Source organism: Homalodisca vitripennis, chromosome 4, assembly GCF_021130785.1.
Source record: "Homalodisca vitripennis isolate AUS2020 chromosome 4, UT_GWSS_2.1, whole genome shotgun sequence".
Classification (NCBI taxonomy): Eukaryota; Metazoa; Arthropoda; class Insecta; order Hemiptera; family Cicadellidae; genus Homalodisca; species Homalodisca vitripennis.
Window position 1 is genome coordinate 196,531,728 of NC_060210.1, and position 25,461 is coordinate 196,557,188.

General features: G+C 35.7%; 1 protein-coding gene across 3 annotated transcripts in view; it reads left to right on the forward strand.

Moving 5' to 3' along the window:
- LOC124360858 (aryl hydrocarbon receptor protein 1) overlaps window positions 1–25,461 on the forward strand; it is a 245,463-nt gene that overhangs the window by 27,063 nt on the left and 192,939 nt on the right. For 2 of the 3 annotated variants that reach the window (XM_046814819.1, XM_046814820.1), the window contains exon 1: window positions 24,199–24,431. The exons of the other annotated variant lie outside the window; for it this stretch is intronic. In XM_046814819.1, the coding sequence (XP_046670775.1) occupies window positions 24,376–24,431 (56 nt within the window). In that variant the 5' untranslated portion in view covers window positions 24,199–24,375. Of the gene's footprint in view, window positions 1–24,198; window positions 24,432–25,461 lie in introns of those variants that run through there. 3 annotated transcript variants of the gene reach the window in all.

Below are 25,461 nucleotides of genomic sequence, written 5' to 3' on the forward strand. Positions count from 1 at the left end.
GATTATAGATATGATATGATTACACATACACCAATGGTGTACGTTTAAGTGACAAATCTTGTTGGAATAATTATAAGACTTGTTCTAACTGAGGTGGTCTTTCTGTGTAATAAGACTAAAAATTCATTTAACCATCGTCATTTGTTACAAAAGGTCTAACACAACGTTTCGAACATTGGAATCTATCAACATCGTCAGGTGGGAGAGGGGGTATTAATACATATAAAAATATAGAAACATAACCGAAAGCTGCTTGGAGTCCAGTCCAAGCGTTGACACTGCACATGGTACTTTTGAATCTATTTCTTTCCCTTATTTGTTCTTTATTTTTGTATGTATTAATACCTTCCACCTGATGAAGAGGATAGATTTCAATCCTCGAAACGTTGTATTATACCTTTTGTAACATATAACGATAGCTAATGTCCGAAATCCTGTCATCCTTTCAAACCTTACATCGTCAATAACAAACTTTAAACAAGAATCCATTTAGTAATTAGAATATAAATAGTGTCGATGAAATAAAAATATGACTACTTATGTGAGAAATGTAATTATTCCACTCGCTAATTATTTGTATTGTAATACATTATTAATGTCTCAACTGTCTCAAAAAGAGCGACATTGCACAAAATAATTAGTTTAAATACATAACTCTAATAATATTATAAATGCGACAATGCGTTTTCGTTTGTTTGTTTTGCTTTCACGCGTAAACTACTCAACCGATTGTACTGAAATTTTAAATTGACATTCTTACGATTTCTGGGATGAACATAGGCCTATTATTATTTCGAAAACCCCTTTGGGCAACGGCTTACTGGTCTTTAAAGTAGCGAAAAATCCCAACTTGGTCTCTAAAGTTGTGAAATATTAATTAAAATAGCCCTGTTAAATGTATTCAACTGTTGAGTGTACACATTTGTTTATGAAAGTACAACCATGTTTTTAATTAATTTACAACCATTTTCAATTTGTTTTCATTTATAGTGTGTAAATCATCTAAGGAGTAACCATTAGTGCCATATCCTAAAATATAAGATTATTAGAATTTAATTTAAGATGGTCCGGAACGAAATAAATTACAATGGCCACAAATGTACACTTTTGGCGTATTTTATTGGTCATGGCAACAAGGAAAACTCAACATTGGCGTCGGAAATATCACACGTGCAACGCCTACTAAATTGCGTTCAAATCAGCGGGTAACTGCTGGCAGTGCAGATAAAAGACAAAGTAGCCTAGTTTAACTTTTACTATGTATTGAAAGACTGTTGTGAAACCTATCTTAGTTGTCTTTTGACAGAAGTATGCTTCTTAAAGCTGTATATGTAACTTATATACATTTTCTTGACCGGGAGAGAGCCAAAATCAGCTTTGGAGCAAAATTACTAACACCATATGAGTATTATTAATTTAAATGTAGTCAATTGCTCTATGTAAATATTGTATTATGATAAAACTATGTTTAATTTCAATTTGTAAATGTGTCTTCAAATTACAGAGTAATCTTGAAAGTAACATTATTCTTAATGTAGGCCTACTTATTAATGTAAATTTATTAACAGTTACATTAATAATAAAAGTACTTATTATTAATGTAACTTGTTTTTGCTATTAATAAAGTTTTTGTAAAAATATACTTACCTTACATTTTAGCAAATATTAAGTATGTAGTTATTGGTCAATAGGGTAATGCAGATATCAAAGACAAAATTGTCTAGCTTTGACTACAAACTGTTATAAAACATAATTCACTCGAACCGCAAGTGCTCATACACATACAAAGCGTACGAAATAGCGTGTGAAGCCGCGGGTAACTGCTAGTAAAGACATGCAGTTATATAAAATTCTAAACGTCTTCTTGTTCCACAAACGGCAAAAATATGTCTTGGCTTAAGTTTTGTCCATCAGATTTTGAGTGTTAGCAATTAAACGGAACAACAAGCTGGAACCAAGAGCTGACTGAAAAAGATTTTCTGTTGGGGGGTTACATTTTTAAAATCCCATAACGTCAAGCGTTCGTTCAAATTACGTATATAGGGTATATAGGCAATTTTTTTTAAATACCGCTAGAACAAGATTGTTAAATATTTTTGGCTGCGATTAATAAAAGACGTTGGGTAGCACTGAGAGTTTCTTTTTTGTAGGTCTGCTTTGTAATTTTTTTGATAATTATCCACAAATATATAAATTTGTTTTATAATATTATAATGTTTTATGGAATTTAGGATCCAAGTAACCATTTAATAAACATTTTGAATCCTTCTTTTTTCTAGGCTCCTCTTGGCAAGTATAAAAGCTATAGCAGTGCTACCAAAGATTTCTCAAAGAGGCTAATATTTGTTAGGATTCAAAAAGTTAATAAAGTTACTTTTAGACAAGCTTAAGACTAAATAGTTTGAAGTTTTGTTACGATGGAAGGATTGTGAAGGAAACAGGATTTTTCCAGAAATTTTCCATCGTTCAGTGTACAAAAAAATCAGTAATACTACGTTTCAAGATCTGCAATCTGATCTCTTCTTCAGGTAAATAACTAACCTAACACATAATTACGAAATAGGTTAAAATGAAGGTTGTAACCTGTATTCTGTGGTTCAGTTTTAATAATTAGTGTTGTGTTTAGTTTTTTTTATTCAGTGCATGTTTTTAGAGTTAGTGAAGTTGACACAAAACATGTTGGTTGTGATTCTTGACTTACACGTGTCACAACGCTCTGGTATGATTTGTTTATTTGTAACCTAGTTTGTAATTATATGTTAGGTTATTTTTTATAGGTCAGATTGCAGATCTCGAAACGTAGTGTTATTGATTTTTTATCACTAAACGGTGGAAAATGTTCGAAAAATCCAGTTACCCCATCTTATAAAACACAGTAATAATATTAACACTTTCTCTTCTAAATTGAATTCTTAGCTTCTTTAAAATAACGAAATTGATTTGTGGGTACAGTATTAATCTAGTCCCTAAAATATCGTAGGCTGGTAAAGTTTTTTCTCCGTCTTTTTTCTCTCTTTGTCTCCATTCCTTACTGTAAACATTAGTGTAGCCTACTTACTTGCAGATTATTTATTTATTTATTTCCAACGGCAGCAGCCAATTTACAAAGACAAGCATAGATGATAGAATACAGCGGAAAATAAAATTAATACAATCAGATGAAAAATCTAAATAAAGTAACAAAATAGGTATACAAAAATTTGATAATAAATAATAAGTATCCAAAGATATAAACAAGTTATAAATATCCAAAACATAACAAAAAATAAAAATAAAGATTAACAAACAACAATAATTACTCAAGTATGGAAACAACTCAGAAAATTGATTTAAATAAATTGTACCTTACATAAAAAAACAATAAAAAACAACTAAAGTATAGGTAGATATCAACAAAAGTAGAATAATAAATAATTACGCAAAGGAAAAAATATTTATAAAAACTCTGTGCAACAGGAACAAGCAATCAACTAGCTAACGAAATTATAAGATTGATAAGAGCGAACATAAATACAATACAGCGAATACATAGAGCGAATTATTGCATTTGTTTTACTACTGTAGGAGGATATGTATTATTATAGAATTTCGTGCAATGCTGCATAATTAAGTGTTCTGTATTTAGTTTAATTAAATATTATTTTGGAAAGCTCATTATGTTATCTTTCTTTGAATTATTCCGGACATTATTTTAACTTAGTATTAAGAATTAATACTGAACTCACTTTGGCCACATGTCTAGCATTATTTCTCAATTTTATAATTGTAGCCTATATGCAAAATGATTGCACGATGATGGACAATCATCATTTATTATTTATAAAATGTATTATTGCTGTGAGTTTAAGAACAAAAGGAGCAATGAGCCCGTATTTCAGACAGAACATAAAAAGATATACTGTAGTATTACGTTCATATACAGACTACTCTGAAGAGATAACGATGAACGAAGAGACAACTTTTTGTGTGAAATAATACGTAGTTTTTGTATATTTTTTTGTTTGAAAACCCAATTAATTAATGTTATTTGTAGTGTCGAATAAATCTTACGGACCGTTAAAAATTTAACTTGGCAGAAACTTAGTTCATTGAAAATAATGTTATAAGTGGGTAAATAGTAGGCTAGAGTTTTTTAAAGGTACAGAAATGATAAATGTTTTCTAACGCCAAGTAACGCATATAAATTAATGTTCCATTATTCAAGTACTGTAATTGATGAAATCAAGTACAATAGTTATATATACATATGTTAGCATATAAATAGTGTACACTATAGTTATGGATTTTACTTAATATTAGCTATATAACTACTAAAATAAATATTTATAAAATAATATAAAACACGAACCTATAATCCACAAAGAAAGTAGGTTATGTTGGTGTTGTTCCAAACTACTATTACATGCTACTAAAATAATCTTCAAAATTGTCATTTCCGTTCCGTTATTTGTTAGTTTATTCCATTATTTGTTTGTTTATTCAGTTATTTGTTAGTTTATTCAGTTATTTGTTAGATTATTCCGTTATTTGTTAGTTTATTCCGTTATTTGTTAGTTTATTCCGTTATTTGTTAGTTTATTCCGTTATTTGTTAGTTTATTCAGTTATTTGTTAGTTTTTTCCAGTTATTTGTTAGTTTAGTCAGTTATTTGTTACTTTATTCAGTTATTTGTTAGTTTATTGAGTTATTTGTTAGTTTATGGAGTTATTTGTTAGTTTATTCAGTTATTTGTTAGTTTATTCCGTTATTTGTTAGTTTATTCAGTTATTTGTTAGTTTATTCCGTTATTTGTTAGTTTATTCCGTTATTTGTTAGTTTATTCCGTTACTTGTTAGTTTATTCAGTTATTTGTTGGTTTAAGTTTGATTGCAATGCCAATTTCGAGTGCTTCATTCCCAAGTTACATTCCACAGTGCATTTATAAACTGTTCAATCCATCACCGAACTAACATATTACAGGAACATCTAAGTTATAATCCCATGCTGTAACATTTGCTAAAACATAGTTTTCAAGGTAATTTCAAGAAAAGGCCGGTTTTAACGCAGCGATTACTATACTTGATGGTTGTTTTCCAACCGTTTTCAGATTGAAAACGGTTTCACGGATTGTTGATAATGTAATAAATTGAATAATGAAATAAACCAATGGACACGATAAACATTATTTTGTACCCTTGTGGGATCTCACTTTCCATAAGCACATCACCTTGATGTTGGTTCTAGTACTTTAAATTCAATGTTGCTCCCAGATTAAATAATAATTAATAATTTTGTGTATGGGACAGGCATATGTCAAAAGCTGGGGTAATTTATTTAACTAAATAATTATTGAACTATAATCATGACTATAATCATCCTATTCAATGTATGACTGACTAGGTATGCATAACAACATAAATCTATCTTTCTACAGATTTAGTTCTAAACTACTCACAAAATTATTCAATTAATTTGGTTTTCAATAACAATGGATTCGGGTATTTCGGTATAAAACGGAAACCACTCTGTCCCTATCAACTTCTTTTTATTGCGCTATAAAGGTACAGATCGTCCATCGTGATCTGAGGTCGGGAAAGTACCGATTGGAAATGCCCCTAGCTATTAGTGTAAGCTTCGGTGCTGCCTTATCACACTTCTCGTGAAAAAAAAAGAAATACACCCCTCGTGATAGTACCCAAATTCCAGCTCAGATCACTTGAGTGCTCGTAAAGGTCACCTTTAACTTTGATACTACTAGTAACATTACGATAATCTACTCTAAACCTAGTTATATCGCGTAGTAATAAGATGTAGATAGGACAGAGTGGGCTCCGTATAATACAAAAGTAGGCTACCTGGAATAGGTACGTATAAATATACAATGAATTCTGTACACGTGAATAGCGATACCTGTTTTATGGTCCATACTCACGAGTCTGGAAGAGTCGCTCGCGACCAAGTCTCCTCGACGCGCGACTGTCGCCGGGCGTCGCGACGCCGCGATCGCACCAGACCACTACCAGCTACTCGGGAATTATATAATTTGTGAACTGAGCCCGGTAACCGCCCGGCGGAGCGGCGACCGGCCGGCGGCGGGGGGCAACAATTTACCTATCACAAGCCCAATTTTCCAATCAACATTTGACAGGGGTTGCATAGAAACCGGCAATTTCGGCCCAGCCGTCGGTCGCGACACAGTCGCCCGCTCTACACTAATAAACTGTTATTTTTACAGTGCAAGTTTTTCTGCGGCCGATAATTTCGAAATATTGTAAAAACCAAAATTTACTTCGGCTATAAGTAGTCAAGTGATTACAGAGAGAATCACGCCACAGCGTTTCGAGTTTCGAAAAATCCACACAAAAAACGTTTCTAATAGAAATCGTTTTGTAATCTATATATATATAAAAATGAATGTTTGTATGTTTGTCCTTTATGGAATCGTGAACTATTGGACCAATCATGATGAAAATTTGTACGTATATGTATTTTTCCACGGAGAAGGTTTATAAGCTATGCCCATCCCTTTCCCGATTCAGGATTCCGCCCCACTGGTTACAGAAATACCCATAAGAAATGCATTGCAGCAAACATATGTTAACGTCTTTTCAAATTTTTAATCAGCTGTTCTTTGTAAACATATATTACACTTATAGTTTTAAAGCATAGAGTAAGCTTAAGAGAAACGACAAATTTTGTTTAAACTGTTTTTGCAATCACTGTTAAACATAGACTTTACTATCCAGATAATACAATTCAAATTTGACGTAAAAATTCACCTTTAACTGCAATATTTATTTAATATAAACCATGCTCATGCTTGATCAGAAGAGTAATGCAGATATCATAATTACTATCTTACGTTGGCTACAAATATAAAGAATGTTATAAAATCAACCTTAGTTGTTTTTTTTGACAGAAGTATGGTTCTCAAAACTCCGTGTGTACATATTCTCTCGATCGAGACAACAAAGCAAGCTCAATCGTGGCATCGGAGATATAACTAATTTAATCTAAAATTTATTATAGTAAAAAAAAAAATTTACTAAGTAATATAAGGACTTCGGTTCTTAAGATTTGCGTGCGAAGCCGTGGGTAACAGCTAGATAGAGGCAGGAATATGGTACATACCTTCATAATACGCCCAAGAGGCTCACGATGGAACGACTATCAATTATCTCAGCAATGTTTAGAATGTGATAGAAAAAGAATAAGTGAATATAGTGTACTGTTTTCAACGGGAAATTGCGTGCGAAGCCGCGGGCAACTTTTGCAAAAAATTATTGAAATGCGCAGCAAAGCGCGCCGGGCCCGCTAGTTATAAATATTTAGGAAAAGTAGACACATTTTTAGTATGTAGTAGTGTAAAAACTTATGAATCCTTTAAAATCCTATTTTGTAAAGAAGGAAACCAAAAATCGTGTTACAGTACGATAATGGTTTTCATGTTTTATCGACATCCGGATGAAAAAATGAGATTCACGCTACAGCGTTTCAGTAGCGTTTGTTTCTGTTTAAGTCTGAAATTAACATATTTTAGTTTTTTGAGATCTGTCGAATACTGCATTTTCAACCTTAATCTATTTAAGTTTTTTCACAGGTCACTTATAGCATTATTTATAACAATAATAAACAGTTTCTACGCAACATTAGTAAAAACATCGTTGATATAGATTAAAGATTTGATTTTATAATTTTTTAAACTTATATAAAAAAGTTAAACATAAATAAATATCACTGTTAGTAACTACTTTCATATCACTTAAATTTTTTTCAAGCACTAGAGTTTAAATTTCGTGAAGTTTCATTCATTAGTTTCTGAGAAGATTGTACCTAAAAATGGGTAATTTAACATGGCGAGATAGGCGTTGACTTGTCTCCTTAAAAGATGCTTCCAAAAAGTACTTTTAAATGGCCATTCCTCATGGAATGATCGAAGAATTTTCTATTCTTCATATTTTAAGGATTGCTATCTTAGGAGGCTGTGATGAAAATATTATTTATTAAAACTAACCTAACCGATCACTGATTGCACCACAGCGGTGCCAGTGGTCTAAGGTGTCGAACTTTTTATCTGAGTTAGAGAGTGCCGCAGGTTCAAATCTTGTCTGTGACCGTTGCACTTTTTATCAGTACCATCGGCCTTGTACTGTATCGACTCTCCTCTTATTCTGTTTGATAAGATCCTCGCACAGGCCAGTGGCTCATGAGGACGGGCAGGATAAGGCTAAAAATGGGATTTACTTCTCCTTAATGATTTTTGTGACAGTGATTTTTTTATTGAGATAACTTTAAGGGAACTTCCTGGGACACACTAATTAGAATGGTCTGGCAACAACAACAACAACAACAATGAGCTGGGGAGTAATGTGTACGCTACAGGTTGGACGGTTGTTGTACACAGGCTTGGGAGAAAACGGGATCCACAAGTCCGATCGCTGGAATTTTCCCATTACTCTGGTTGTGACACACGCGGGCAGAACAGCCGCGTAGTGTGGTCGGAATGTGGCAGAACTACCTGTACGTTTCTCCACTTCACATGCCGGAGTATGACGACTTGGTGGCGAGGTCTGTGTTACAATTTGTCCGGGGTCACATTTTTGGAGGATGTGAGACAGTAGTGTTTGGATGGAGTTTCTCACCTCATCGTGAAGTGCCAACTAATTCACGGCCCAAACGATACGGCAAATCTTTTTTGCTATGGTCCAAGAAAAAAGAAGGACTGCCTTTGCGTTAGTTTGGGGCTAAACAAAAATTTCTGGACGGTTTGAGGATAGATTCAACATTACATAACACATACATTGATTCAGCTGTAGAATCATGTGGATTACTTTCGCATGAGGAGTGTGAAAAAATGGAATATAGCGTTCGAAGTTGGGTTTCCCTGTGGTTTGAACTCTTTGTAGGGTTCTTTCGGTTGAAATTTTCTATTGCTATAATAGTCTTAGCTAGTGATCTCATTAACCTGCCATCCGTAAATACTTACTTTTTGTCAACCTTTCAACCTTGGTTATTGATTTCATTAACCTGTTACTGCCATATTCTTACTTAATGTCAACCTCTCAACCTTAACTAGTGATCTAATTAACGTATTTCAGCCACTCTTGAATAATTACTTAATATCAGCCTCACAATCATAGATAGTGATCTAATTACCCTATTACAGCCACTATTGAATAATTACTTAATGTCAGCCTCACAATCTTAGCTAGTGATCTCACAAACCTATTACAGCCATCCGTAATACTTACTTTATGTTAGCCTCTCAACCTTAGTTAGTGATCTCATTAACCTGTTGCTGTCATTCATCAATACTTCCTTAATGTCAGCCTCTCAAACTTAGCTAGTGATCTCATAAACCTATTACAGCCATCCGTAATACTTACTTTATGTTAGCCTCTCAACCTTAGTTAGTGATCTCATTAACCTGTTGCTGTCATTCATCAATACTTCCTTAATGTCAGCCTCTCAAACTTAGCTAGTGATCTCACAAACCTATTACAGCCATCCGTAATACTTACTTTATGTTAGCCTCTCAACCTTAGTTAGTGATCTCATTAACCTGTTGCTGTCATTCATCAATACTTCCTTAATGTCAGCCTCTCAAACTTAGCTAGTGATCTCATAAACCTATTACAGCCATCCGTAATACTTACTTTATGTTAGCCTCTCAACCTTAGTTAGTGATCTCATTAACCTGTTGCTGTCATTCATCAATACTTCCTTAATGTCAGCCTCTCAAACTTAGCTAGTGATCTCATAAACCTATTACAGCCATCCGTAATACTTACTTTATGTTAGCCTCTCAACCTTAGTTAGTGATCTCATTAACCTGTTGCTGTCATTCATCAATACTTCCTTAATGTCAGCCTCTCAAACTTAGCTAGTGATCTCATAAACCTATTACAGCCATCCGTAATACTTACTTTATGTTAGCCTCTCAACCTTAGTTAGTGATCTCATTAACCTGTTGCTGTCATTCATCAATACTTCCTTAATGTCAGCCTCTCAATCTTAGCTAGTGATCTCACAAACCTATTACAGCCATCCGTAAATACTTACTTTTTGTTCGCATCTCAACCTTAGTTAGTGATCTCATTAACCTGTTACTGTCATTCATAAATACTTCCTTAATGTCAGCCTCTCAAACTTAGCTAGTGATCTCATAAACCTATTACAGCCATCCGTAAATACTTACTTTTTGTTCGCATCTCAACCTTAGTTAGTGATCTCATTAACCTGTTACTGTCATTCATAAATACTTCCTTAATGTCAGCCTCTCAAACTTAGCTAGTGATCTCACAAACCTATTACAGCCATCCGTAAATACCTACTTTTTGTTCGCATCTCAACCTTAGTTAATGATCTCAGTAATCTATTACAGCCATCCTTAAATACTTAGTTTTCGTCAGCCTCTCAATCTTAGTGAATGATCTCATTAATCTATTACAGCCACCTAAATACTTACTTTATTTCAGCCTCTCAATTTTAAAAATGTCAAAGTTGTAAGTACTATAGGTTGGTTTCAACTTACTGTTGATTTTATTTTCTGCAGTACAGTGATTTTCGTTTCCAATGCATTTCTAACAATGACAGAAACACTCTCGATTATCAGTTGGTTTGGTCATAATTCATGATATCGGCAGAGTTAATGATATCTTTGAACATTAAAGACCAGTTTAAACCAGTTTTCGACCCTTTAAGGAATTTAGTAACTCTTTACTAATGGTAACTCTTTTAAAACGGTAACCCAATCTGTTCTGATTCAAGTAAAGTATTAATAAATCTTCATCTCCGGGAAAATATCTGCATGGAAGTAATATTGAGTATATGGGATTTGGAATCCTGGCGTTTTAAAAGAACCCTCTCTACGTGAGTGAGTACATGCATGTAGTGACGTGTAATTTTCATAATTGGTTCGGTAGTTGTTAATGAAGTTTTCAAGGCCAGTTGGATGGAGTCTCTAAGCGAAGAACAAAACTGGTTCAAAGATAGTAGACCAAGGTTTTTCTGAATCGCCACGTGGTTTGTTTCTGCAATTTCTGCAACTTTCAGAAGTTACTGTTTTTAATGGAATTGATAATTTTAATACCGGAGGAATGGAGGTCTCGTAGAGAACGGTATGAAATTCTTTTGTGCGGTATTTAGTCGAACTAAGAATTTATTAGTGTAATTCTAAGTGTCAGCATTGGAGTGTCAGTATGTTCGAGAATAAAACACGTTGTGGACACTTATAATAAGTTTAAATGTAAAATTTCATGGAATGTATGGAGTAGTCTTTCAAGAACAATGATTGGTTGGGAGTCACAATTAATTGTAGGCGAGCTCATGGTGTCAAGCATCTTTGCTGTTATCCTTATCCTTAGACCGGGCAGTTGATCCTTAAATGCTGAAAGCGAAATAGTATTAGTATTTATTATATTATATTTAATGCATTTTTCACAATTTTACATTTTATCACAATATGTAAATGATATTTAATAAAAAAACAACCCAAATTTACACATGCACACAATCAGATGTACATTTCACACATTCGCTGCTGCAACAATCACACTACCTCAGATCCAGTATCTTCCTCATCTCAGCAAATGTTCGAAAGCACTTGGAGATAATCTTGTAGGATTCTGCCACAAACCGCTCCATGGCTTCACCATCCAGATTGACCAGAGGGTTTTCCATGTAGGCAAATTTACACATGCACACAATCAGATGTACATTTCACACATTCGCTGCTGCAACAATCACACTACCTCAGATCCAGTATCTTCCTCATCTCAGCAAATGTTCGAAAGCACTTGGAGATAATCTTGTAGGATTCTGCCACAAACCGCTCCATGGCTTCACCATCCAGATTGACCAGAGGGTTTTCCATGTAGGCAAATTTACACATGCACACAATCAGATGTACATTTCACACATTCGCTGCTGCAACAATCACACTACCTCAGATCCAGTATCTTCCTCATCTCAGCAAATGTTCGAAAGCACTTGGAGATAATCTTGTAGGATTCTGCCACAAACCGCTCCATGGCTTCACCATCCAGATTGACCAGAGGGTTTTCCATGTAGGCAAATTTACACATGCACACAATCAGATGTACATTTCACACATTCGCTGCTGCAACAATCACACTACCTCAGATCCAGTATCTTCCTCATCTCAGCAAATGTTCGAAAGCACTTGGAGATAATCTTGTAGGATTCTGCCACAAACCGCTCCATGGCTTCACCATCCAGATTGACCAGAGGGTTTTCCATGTAGGCAAATTTACACATGCACACAATCAGATGTACATTTCACACATTCGCTGCTGCAACAATCACACTACCTCAGATCCAGTATCTTCCTCATCTCAGCAAATGTTCGAAAGCACTTGGAGATAATCTTGTAGGATTCTGCCACAAACCGCTCCATGGCTTCACCATCCAGATTGACCAGAGGGTTTTCCATGTAGGCAAATTTACACATGCACACAATCAGATGTACATTTCACACATTCGCTGCTGCAACAATCACACTACCTCAGATACAGTATCTTCCTGGAATCCTAGTGGCTCATTAACTGAGTAAAAATCAAACAGCGCTTGGAACAAGTTTTAACCCTGGAACTGGAAAAGTCATGATTCAAGATGTATTTTCTCGTCGTGAACTGGCAGAGTCATGATTCACGACACATTTTCCCGCCGTGAACTGGCCGAGTCGTGATTCACGACATATGTTCCCACCGTGAACTGGCAGAGTCGTGATTCAAGACGTATTTTTCTCGCCGTGAACTCGCAGAGTTGTGATTTGCTGTGCATTAAAGAACGTCTTTCGAACAATCTTAATATAAATTGTAATTCAAGTTATATACCTAATTGTAACCGGCAGATTTTGCGCTTTCTGTTAATTTACTCACTTTCAGATAAAAACGTTTCTTTATATTGTGACTGGCCGCTAAAAGCTAAAGATATCTCACACGCTATGCGATCTTGACAGCTGTTACTGTTCGAGCTGGATTCTAGTATGTTCTGATTTGTGTTTTTTCCTTTCTGTAATATAAATAGATATTTGATTGGTTAGCAAAACAACCATTATAATTAGTATATTTTGGATTTTTCTATTGAAGGAATTTTTTATATGGGCTACAAAAATTAGAAAAACTGTTTTTAGACAATAACAGTTTCAATTTCAGATCATGATACAGCCATGATGTAAAGGTAAACCCAATTTTTATTTATTTTATAATACACTGTATTTTATTCTGAATAAAATTATATATAATAATTTATGTTTTAAGTAGGAACTGATTTTGCAGTTGGTTGTTTATTTAACTCTGCACAAGGGGTTAAAAAGTTGTGCCAGTTACGGCTAAAATGCATGTCAGTTCTAGGGTTAAACCAAATTTGATTTTTGGGATTCTTCGATCTTTCAGGAAGTCTGTTAACTACTCCAACACCAATTTCTTGCAACGGATGCAGTGATAATTACAGTCTGTGATGCTGAGTTTCGAAGTTTTTCCTGCTCCTGGTTTCATAACAATCAGTAGTCCCTCAGTGAGCACTTACATGAACTGTCACGAATTTATTTGTACCAAACAATCGTTTTTTCTTGTAAAGATTTTGCATTTTATCCTGAAATTGACCAGGCGGTAGAGACTGAACGTTTCAGAATAAATTGGTTTCACAATGAGCGTATAGTGGATAATGTTAGATCAGCATTACACAACATTTTCTGAAATTATGAGATTTTATTAGCTACACAAATCTTGAGTCCAGCTCAAGTTCATATTTTTCTTAGTGCAGCATCTGGGATATAAAGCTGTCACAGACTTGACTCCTAGAATCTGGGAGTAATGTTCGTCTAAAACATCGAAGTGCACCTGATGAGACAATAAGACTCTCTCTTTGCCTAGATTACATTATATTTTGTAACTTCGGTGTCTATGATATCAAACGATGCAAAAAGTTAATTTGAGATACTTCTTGCTAACTCTTTTGGATCTTTTCAGACGAACATGATTCAAGTCTGTGACAGCGTCAGAAACCAGTCGCTGAACTGGAGCTAAAAACTCAACATTCATTTTACAAGTGCTGTTTGAAATGAAGCATGCGTTGACAAAATCCAAATATTGCATCAAGGGTTGTAGCAGGTTTAAAAAAAATTAAATATGGTATATATGTAATAACAACTATCATAAACATATATTTGTAATTCAACGAAGATTGAATTGAAAGTTAGATATTACCGATATTTGTTAAAAAATGTTGCAAATTTTGAATGCTACTCGTAAATAGCATTGTTGTGTGATAAGTAAGTTAATAAGCATATAATTGTATAAGTAATCTATGAAATTATCTTCAGAACTCGCTCTTGATTGTCTGAGTGTTAGTGAAGCTTATCATTCGAGGGACTGAACATATTTTAATTCTGTCTGTTTGTCTATCTGTACGTCCGAAGGATAACTAAAGAAATAACGTACATATAGAGTTGAAATTTTGCATGAAGCTCCTTCATTTCTATAAAGACAGCATCGAGTTCCATGACGTTGCATATCTGTTCGTTTGATTTAGCAATCATTTTTTTACACTATACGTTACCATGAAGGGTCAGATTCCGTTATATGCCCCCAACGCTTGAACTTTTTTCAATGAAGTTAGAACGTTATAAAACGATGTAGTTGAGTAACAGAACTAACATTATGCCCCAACGCTAATTTTTCATTTATGGATGATTATAATGAATTATAATTGGTTACTAGCTAAGAAAAAAAGGGTACTTACGTATTATATCGACCACACCCCTACATTTCTCCAAACACAAAAAATCTACAAAAACAAACATTACCAAACAAAAACTAAACTCTTTATTGAAAAAAAACACACAAAACTTGTTTTTATTCTTGATCACACTCCGCCACCCAAAATGCGAGTGCCTCCGGCGTGTGCCCAAAACCGATGGTGCTGTCGAAGCCCGCGCTGATGTCAACGAAAGAAAAACATCCCTCGAGATAGTATCTATCAGTAAAATATCAAATTCTAGAGGGGCTGATCAGAAATATAAATTGAATTGTAATGGAAAAGCAATTATGTACCGTGCAAAAAACTTAAATAATCATGTGATGCCGCGCGGCCTGCCGTAATCGGGATTCTCGAGAAAGATAAGATATCAGCGACAACAATACCGATCGCAATACCTGGAAATGCTTGTTGATTGACGGAATGTTAGTTCTGTTACTCAACTACATCGTTTTATAACGTTATAAGTTCATTGAAAAAAGTTTCAGCGTTCGGGGCATATAACGGAATCTGACCCCATGAAGGCAGAGAGAAATGCGCAGAATAAATAAGTCTGGAACACAACACAGTAGAACCCCTCATATCCGACCTCGGTTTTACCGCACCTCGGTTTATCCGGCCACTTCCCGGAAGCCAATATCGAAATTTATTTACCACCGCTTGCAGACGCGCAGGTTGCACGCACTAGTCTCCCACGACTCTTGCGTTATTTTTGGTGTATCTATATGTTTACATTTTCCTGTGTTGTCCTCAGTTGAGCTAATAGGTTTAACCTGTAAACAGTTTGTTGATTATTTCCAGTGCGGTTAGTACAGTACAGTACAATTGTTTTGTTTCGTCAAGTGATGGGTATTGTAGGTTGGTTTTATCCGGCCGAATCGTTATCGGCCAGGGGCTCGGTCCCGTAGTGGCCGGATATGAGGGGTTCTACTGCAGTTCTAAGATAGGATATTTTATCATATGACATAGTAACACATATAGTACTGTATAATGAAATGAGCTACGGACTAAAGTTTCCATGCGATTTCCGCGAAGTTTGCAACCTGTCACGTGGTCTAGAGCCAAGGATACGGGTACATAATGCTTCGAACAGCACAGTAATAATACCATGGTGTTCAAGGTTGCTATTTATATCAAGGTCATAGTTGTCAATGGCAAAGGTCGTGTGATCAAGGTCAAATTGAGATAACCCCCTACGTATGGAAGGCGCCCCAACTCAAAATTTGTAACTAGCATCGCCCTTCCATTACGATTAGTTTTCTACCCTTGTCATTGAAAGGAGAATGAGGATATCCAGAAGTTTAGAATGAATTTCCATGAATTGAGAATGAAGAGCAATTGCTGACGGTGAATTACTTGGAATAAAAAACACTAATGTAACTTAAAACTTGATAAATTGATCGGACAACTTTTAAGCTTATTATGATTGGCTTAGTTATTTTAAAAATTGATTTGCTATAGCAATTTAAAATTATTGATTCGAAGTAAAAGCCAAAATAGTACCTATTGCATATATACAGGGTGTACCGTAACTCTCTAGACGAAGGTATACCACATAAATGTTCAGGTCTGACAAACATATTTTACCATATGAACATGAGTCTCCAATGCTTAGTTTCCAATCTGTCTGTCTGTGTTTCTTATACAGAACCTAGTATCTTAAAAATTAATAAATCAAATGAAAAAAATTTGGCTCGAATGTTAATGATAACATGGCTAATTAAATTACTAATAAATATCTCATGATAGTATTTTTAATATTTTCAAAATAGCAGTGATTAAAAATTTTACATTTCTTAAAAACCAGCATTTTGTTCTCAAGAATTACAAGAATATGTTCTTAGAATATTTTATAACAGATCTAATGAAAAAAATATTTAAATCGGAAAATAAATTACAAGATATGGTCCACACTGAGGTTCTCAGCGAATAGACAATACCAATCGAATTGCATACAGAAATTGAATAAGCGATAGCACCAGAATATCTTAGGACTTTTGTTCCTTTGTGTTTTATTATGTAAAAGAATATAAATGCTTACATCTCAGGTTTACCTAAGAGTAAGGTAGTGTCAAATATTTGATGCTCATTGCAAGATTTTGTTCTCTCTTTTAAGCCTCAGCTACAGCTATGTAGGCTTCGATGTGCAATGGTTTACTTTCAAAGTAGCCTACACATATTTTTTTCGTGTCTATACATTATTGGACCTCCCCGGGATTTGAATCCGTGATCTCTCAGTTATAGAGCCGAGACTATAACCATTAGTCTACGGAGGAGGACATTTTGTAAGATCTGTTGTTTTAGGATTTACTTCATTACTAAAATTAAGCCATACGACAAACCAGCTGTCTTTTCCATAAGACAACTGATCTATGCTGTTTGTAATTATAAAAACATTGTTGTCTGAACTTTACATTATACCTTTGCCCAGAGAGTTACGGGACACTCTGTAGAGTAAGCTTACAATGCGATAATACAAACGAGATACTTAGAACCAGACTTTTAATGGAATATTCGGAAAATAAACTTTAATAAATCGCAAATATACCTAGTTACAAAATTTTGATGGAATTGTGAATCAATCGTAACGCAAACATATGAACTTTGAACACATTAAATTTACGCGTGATGGACACAATACAACAAACAAATACATAATATATATATATATATATATACAGAAATACATTAAGAAACGTGGAGGATGTTCTTTAAGTAGGAAATACTTAAACTTAATTTAATACGAGAACTAAACTACTCGTATTTTATGTTTCCGAACAGTGAAACTGCACACTCTAAGGGCAAGGCGACATTAGCGTTTAACCTTTATTTGGCTTTTTATACGATATATGGTTTTATGTGTCCTAAAACATAAACTGAACATCTTAAAGGTGCCACAAACACAATGGCGGAACTTTAATATGCATTGTATATCTCGAATATCCGGGTTTTTTATACGATTTATTTTTCTTATTTATTGTTAAAATAACAGTTGTTACCTCTGGTGAACCTTATTAATTTATTTGGTATTCAATTTATAAGAAGCTTCATTAATTATGGAATGTTGAGTTTATCTCCAGTTCACCTTCCTCTTTAGTGCACCATCTGGAATCTGACGCTGTCACAGACTTGACTCGTGGAATCTGGAGTCATGTTCATGTCAAAAAAGTTCAAAATGAACTGTTTACATCGTTTCGACTTCAGAGACATCCAAGCTACAAAATATAGTGTAGGCCTAATCTAGATGGAGATTTATTCTCATCGTCTAATCTGTTGCACAATTGAGTGCACTGCGATGTTTTAGACACGATCAAGCACGGTGGAGTAATTGATTTTTATACACATAACATAGCTGTGGTTGAATGGTTTGAATCAATGTGAATGTTGGGTTTAGCTCCAGTTCACCCTCCTCTTAGTCCAAATTCAGACGCTGCACTAAGAGGAATGTGGACTGGAGCTTAACTCAACATTCACGTATATTACACCCTCGCCACTATAGCTACTACCTATGTTCATGATTAGATAGGGCACAAACTTGGCTTAAACAGAAATCGTTAGCTATAGCTATTTTAGATACAGAAACCACCACGGAAAGATTGTAAGTTGCCTGAGATTATGGCAATAAGAAGAAATTTTCACCCACAAGGTAATTTTGATTTTAACAGCTAGGAAAGTAATTTAATGGCGATATCTGCTGGAACAACTTTGACGTGAAGTTGATCATTGGCTCGTCAACATCTCAAACTACGTATTCCAAGTTGTTGCTCTAGATCTTGAAGATCAATGGTCCACGAGAGATACAGTCAAGAACCCCTTCTTTACCTTAAATATCCTTGGTCGGAAATCGATACTTCCCAGATCATTTGGTGGAGCCAACAACGGCGATTTTTGGCAACCCTTTTCTGGACGTTTAGACGTGTCTGATGGTCATTTCCGGGACTGATTATGGTAAAAAATTCTGAAGCCCACATTTCAGACCAAAAGTTAATCTCAACCATAGTAGTCATTGGGACAGTTTTCCAAAATCGTCAGAAGTAATGATTATGGAATAGTATATTCCCAGCAAGAAGTCTTGTTACCAGACAACATTCCCCAGAGCGAGAACATCAGGCTATACGATACCATGAGCCAAATGGTTCTCTAGCAGAAAGCTCCAGCTTTTGTAATCTCTAGTTATAGCCGTTATTAACCCTTTCCACATCAGGTATATACATAATCCTTACTCTGAATCACTATATACCGCCAAGTAAAAAGGTAAATAGTTCGACAACCTCATACCCTCAAGTTTCTTGAGTTTAATGCAGGACACTTTTACTTGCTCCAACAGACCAAGCAGGAGCAGTTCCCTAGAGAGAGCTAGCGCTGTGTTTAGGACACTGGCTCTGACTCACTACATACTGCCAAGTAAAGAGTTAAATAATCGATATCCTTATAACTTAAAGTTTCATGAATTTACTGCAGGAAAACTCTTACTTGCTCCACCAGCCTAGCAAGAGCTCTTCCTCAGAGAGAGGTAGCGCTGTGTCAGGACACCGCTCTGACTGTCTATATACTGCCAAGTAAAAGTTTAAATAGTTCAGCAACCTTATATCTTCAAGTTTCATGAGTTTACTGCAGTAAACTCTTACTTCCTCCACCAGACGTAGCAAGGGCCATTCCTCAGAGACAGGTAGCGCTGTGTCAGGACACTGACTGTGACTGTCTATATACTGCCAAGTAAAGGGTTAAATAGTTCAGCAACCTTATATCTTCAAGTTTCATGAATTTACTGCAGGAAACTCTTACTTGCTTCACCAGACCTAGCTAGGGCCATTCACTCAGAGACAGGTAGCGCTGTGTTAGGACACTGACTCAGACTGTCTATATACTGCCAAGTAAAGGGTTAAATAATCGATATCTTTATATCCTAAAGTTTCATGAATTTACTGCAGGAAACTCTTACTTGCTCCACCAGCCTAGCAAGAGCCCTTCCTCAGAGAGAGGGAGCGCTGTGTCAGGACACTGACTCTGACTGTCTATATACTGCCAAGTAAAAGTTTAAATAGTTCAGCAACCTTATATCCTAAAGTTTCATGAATTTACTGCAGTAAACTCTTACTTCCTCCACCAGACGTAGCAAGGGCCATTCCTCAGAGACAGGTAGCGCTGTGTCAGGACACTGACTGTGACTGTCTATATACTGCCAAGTAAAGGGTTAAATAGTTCAGCAACCTTATATCTTCAAGTTTCATGAATTTACTGCAGGAAACTCTTACTTGCTTCACCAGACCTAGCAAGGGCCATTCCTCAGAGACAGGTAGCGCTGTGTCAGGACACTGACTGTGACTGTCTACATACTGCCAAGTAAAGGGTTAAATAATAGTTTAGCAACCTTATATCCTAAAGTTTCATGAATTTACTGCAGTAAACTCTTACTTCCTCCACCAGACGTAGCAAGGGCCATTCCTCAGAGACAGGTAGCGCTGTGTCAGGACACTGACTGTGTGACTGTCTATATACTGCCAAGTAAAGGGTTAAATAGTTCAGCAACCTTATATCTTCAAGTTTCATGAATTTACTGCAGGAAACTCTTACTTGCTTCACCAGACCTAGCTAGGGCCATTCCTCAGAGACAGGTAGCGCTGTGTTAGGACACTGACTCAGACTGTCTATATACTGCCAAGTAAAGGGTTAAATAGTCGATATCTGTATATCCTAAAGTTTCATGAATTTACTGCAGGAAACTCTTACTTGCTCCACCAACCTAGCAAGAGCCCTTCCTCAGAGAGAGGGAGCGCTGTGTCAGGACACACTGACTCTGACTGTCTATATACTGCCAAGTAAGTTTAAATAGTTCAGCAACCTTATATCTTCAAGTTTCATGAGTTTACTGCAGGAAACTCTTACTTGCTCCACCAGACCTAGCTAGGGCCATTCCTCAGAGAACAGGTAGCGCTGTGTCAGGACACTGACTGTGACTGTCTATATACTGCCAAGTAAAGGGTTAAATAGTTCAGCAACCTTATATCTTCAAGTTTCATGAATTTACTGCAGGAAACTCTTACTTGCTCCACCAGCCTAGCAAGAGCCCTTCCTCAGAGAGAGGGAGCGCTGTGTCAGGACACTGACTCTGGACTGTTCTATATACTGCCAAGTAAAAGTTTAAATAGTTCTTCAACCTTAATCTTAAGGTTTCAATGTTCATGAGTTTACTGCAGGAAACTCTTACTTGCTCCACCAGACCTAGCAAGGGCCATTTCTCAGAGACAGGTAGCGCTGTGTCAGGACACTGACTGTGACTGTCTATATACTGCTCAAGTAAAGGGTTAAATAGTTCAGCAACCTTATATCTTCAAGTTTCATGAATTTACTGCAGGAAACTCTTACTTGCTTCACCAGACCTAGCAAGGGCCATTCCTCAGAGAAATGTAGCGCTGTGTCAGGACACTGACTGTGACTGTCTATATACTGCCAAGTAAAGGGTTTAAATAGTTCAGCAACCTTATATCTTCAAGTTTCATGAATTTACTGCAGGAAACTCTTACTTGCTTCACCAGACCTAGCAAGGGCCATTCCTCAGAGACAGGTAGCGCTGTGTCAGGACACTGACTGTGACTGTCTATATTTTAACAAACTCAGTAAAGGGTTAAATAGTTCAATGCTAGACCTTATATTATATTCAAGTTTCATGAATTTACTGTAATAAATCGGTATATATACACATGTTTAGTTTATGTAAAGACAAAGCAATGATTATGTTCTCAGAAGTCATGTGCACTCTTACAATACAAGGAACAGGAATTTAATAGATACAAATTACTGTAGGTTAAGTAAAACCCAAAAGAATTTTGAATATATGTCCATTACTTTGTTTAATAAACTTGACCGCAAGGCAAATACAGTAGAGCTGAAACAGTTTAAACGTGTTGTTTTCAACTGGCTGGTAATAAATCCTTTCTATTCAATCAATGAGTACCTGAACTGTAATAACGTAGACTGTAAGTTTTAAATAGGCCTAATTAATAATGTTTTTTAATCTAAATTTTATCTTGTTATTTATTTTATATAGTTTTATAATTATTGTTAACTATTTATTTGCTACTTTTTACTCCCTAATCACTCAAAATCTGCTGTTTTTATTGTTATGTTTTAGAACATCCGTGTTATGTTATTTACTATAAATGTTTTTATCTGAATGTTAAATAATATGTTCTGAACTTTATAATGGATCATGTTGATGTTGTTGGTAGCTCAGTAGGACAATCTCTGTTTTTTTTTCTTATCTCATTATAATGCCATATGTTTATTATTGACAATGTCCATTGCTCACGAGGCTTAAAGACAATAAATATATTCTATTCTTCTCTGTAGGATTTGGCTGAGCGTTAGCGAATATTTCTACATTGGTCTTTTGGGTGGCATGATGGCAACGTAAAAATAGTGCAATAATAAATGTGTAAACAAACTTAGGAAAACTATATGAAATTTTAGGAGTTGGAAGTTTAATTCATGGATAAAAATAAGATGTAATAGAGTGAAATGAGTGTTCAAAGTTGGTGATCTCAATGATTTGATACCAGCATAGTCTTGCGTTGTAATATCCTCCCAATTACAAAGTATTTTTTTACTTTTTATTTCAACACTCTTATGAACCCTATGGTGAAGACAGCAGAATAAATAATTTTGTAAACAACCTGAAACTGCAATGAGATTATAACACTTGTATAGCCTAACCATCCAATACTTACATACCTGTCATCTTTTGGTGACTTGTGTGTAGAGCTTTTTTATTTGAACACTGCTATGAAATCAAACTCTTTAAGAGACAAAAATGTGAATGTATCGTGTGACAAGATATCTCGAGAAATATTTTAATTAGTTACGACAAACAGGTGTTGACACTTCATTTCTACATGGACAAGAATGTGTTATATGATGGTGCATGTCAATCCATGGAATTTGTCTGAGCGTCATTGAAGCATACCACTCAGTGGGCTGACACAATTTCTCTTTCGACTGCCGGGGAGATGCACGAATATCTCTTCCGCACGTCTGTCTGTCTATCTGTCCACAGGACATCTCGAGAATGTGACACGAGCTATAGAGTTGAAATTTTACATCCAACCTCAGCGAAGCCTGTTACTCGACACTTGGTGTGGTGAACTCGTACCTTATTATATTTTAGTGTGTAACTTAGTTTAAGACATGGAGAATCATAATTAACAAAAAGAAATCTGTTCACATAACGTTTACATTAAATAAAAATTCTTGTCCTCCAGTGGCATTGAATGCAGTTCATTTACCCCCAAGTAACTGAAGTAAACTATCTAAACATGCGCTTAGACAAAAGGGTTACTTTCAAATCTCACATTTGGACAAAGACACAACAGCTAATTTTTAAAACAAATTTAATAATATGAGTTGACTGCTCGGACCTAAATGAAAACTCAGTTTGAAGAACAAGATACTATTATATAAAACTATCCTAAAACCTTTATGGACATATGGTGTGTAGTTATGGGTCACAGCAAGCAATTCAAATCTGGAAAAACTACAACGGTAGGCTATCAATCAAAACTGTTAAGGAAAACTGTAAAAGCGTCATGGTATTTTCCCATAAAAATATTTGAACACTCCCCACAGTCAAATAAGAAATTATCAAATTCAGTCTAAATAATATTTTAAGATTAGAAGATCACACAAACCACCTTGCGGTAAATCTACTTGATAATTCTAAAGATGTGGACAGACTCCACAGATCTGCTATCCTGGAAGGAATACCTTTTAGGTTCTTGAATAAATTACGTTAGGGTTAACATATAACTCAATTTTAATTGTTAATACCGCTTCTATATGATTTACTCATTGCTCTTCCCAAATTGAGCAGACCGGAACAAAAATTGTAAAAATAGGTTTTTTAGTATGTAACTTAAAAAAAACTAATAAATAAAATTAAAAAAACATGCAAAAATGCATTAGTGTACAAAATGCAAAAATTGCTTAATATGCAGTGGAAAATAGTATAACAAATGGGTCACATTTTTCCTGCTAAAGTTTATAACGTTGCTTAATTAGGACTGCATTATGCTACTAAATACGTAAAGGGATGAAAGGGTAGATAATATACTTTTTAAGCCTGATTGATAAAGCCCTAAAAAAGCTGTATAGGGCAATGAGACCGCCGTCCTCGAGAGGTCCAGGAGAATCGACCTCGTATAATATAATTGGGGTGAATATTTAACGTGCATAATCGGCGTTATCGCTGGGACTCGATTAGGCGTGTCAATCACTGGGGATTAGCCTGGCCGGGCGGTGCGGGGGGGGGAGGGAGAAATCAGAACCGTACGCCTGAGACTGCCATTGTGCCGGTGTGACGTGGCGCGCCGCTATTGGCCGGCCGGGGAGGGGGCGTGGCCGCGCGGCGGGAAGGGTGGGGGGACAGCAGTCGCCGCCCGGACCTCAGTTGTGTTGTTGTGCTGGTGACGGTGTCGTGTGTGTCACGTGGGTGGCGATGTAGTAGTGAAGTGATAAGGCGATATCACCACGGAGTTCTTGGCCTGCGGGGCAGTGCCCGGGGCGGCGGTGTCGGTGTACACAGAGCCGCCCCCCACCCCCGCCCCTAGCGCCGCCGCCTCCATGAACCAGCTTGGCACCGTCTACGCCACGAAAAGGCGTCGAAGAAACGGCAAAAGGTAAAAAAAACCATTACGGTAGTACATATATCTCTTTAGATCCATTGCTCAGATTTGCTCTTAATTCAGGCCAGGCATAAAAGAACACACATATAAAACCCCATGAGATAAATCTAAGATACTTCGTTGTTATATTTCGGTAGAATCAAGAATTAAACCAAAGGCAAATAAAATCTGCATTATCCTCGTCAAGCAATAATAACGAATAATAAATCAACAAATTAGCAGGCATGAGATTAAAACCTTTAACCTACAACTACCACCAAGCTAGCAACAAATACAGAGCTGCAACAATATAGTACCGTCTTGTTAATTCATGCAGGGGTAACTTAAACGTGCAGAGTTGCAAAATCCAACCAGAGAACTTGGTTGTTTTGTACAATGGGTCATTTCCCAGGAAATGCTTTATTTTTCTTTTGAAAATATCGGTGGAAGACTTCTAAAGTTAACAGGCAAAACATTGTACGTCTAATTACTACAATGATTTCCATAGTTCTGGAGTATTTGTGATGATAGAGGTCACTTTTTTACTTTGTCTCATGGCTATGTACATCTTCAAACGCAACAAAGTTATTTAGGCTACATTCTTCCTAACATGCAATAAACAACCAAGAATAAGCAATGTGGGTAGGGTTAAAATTCCTTGACAAGGAAACCGAGGTTTACAGTGAGGCCTAGGGAACCTTTTTTTTGCACCAAGAGCAGATAATATGATCGTGCCAAAGCTAGGAATGAAAGGTTAATTAGAATTAATTCATTTTAATTCTCTATCAGTTCGGTTTAACTATGAAACTTCAATGATTAAAATATAACTTCATAACGTTCCGTTCAATAAAAAGTACTATGGAGTTCATACTACAAAAATTATCAGTGCGCTCATGGTTCTATCAATTATTGTATTAGCGAATTCAGAGTGGACTACGTCCTTTATACAACATGCTCTCATGTACCTATACACAGCCTATTATGCATATCAGTAAGGTATAGGTCTAGGTCAGTACATTTGTGTCTAACAGTTGACTAATGTTTG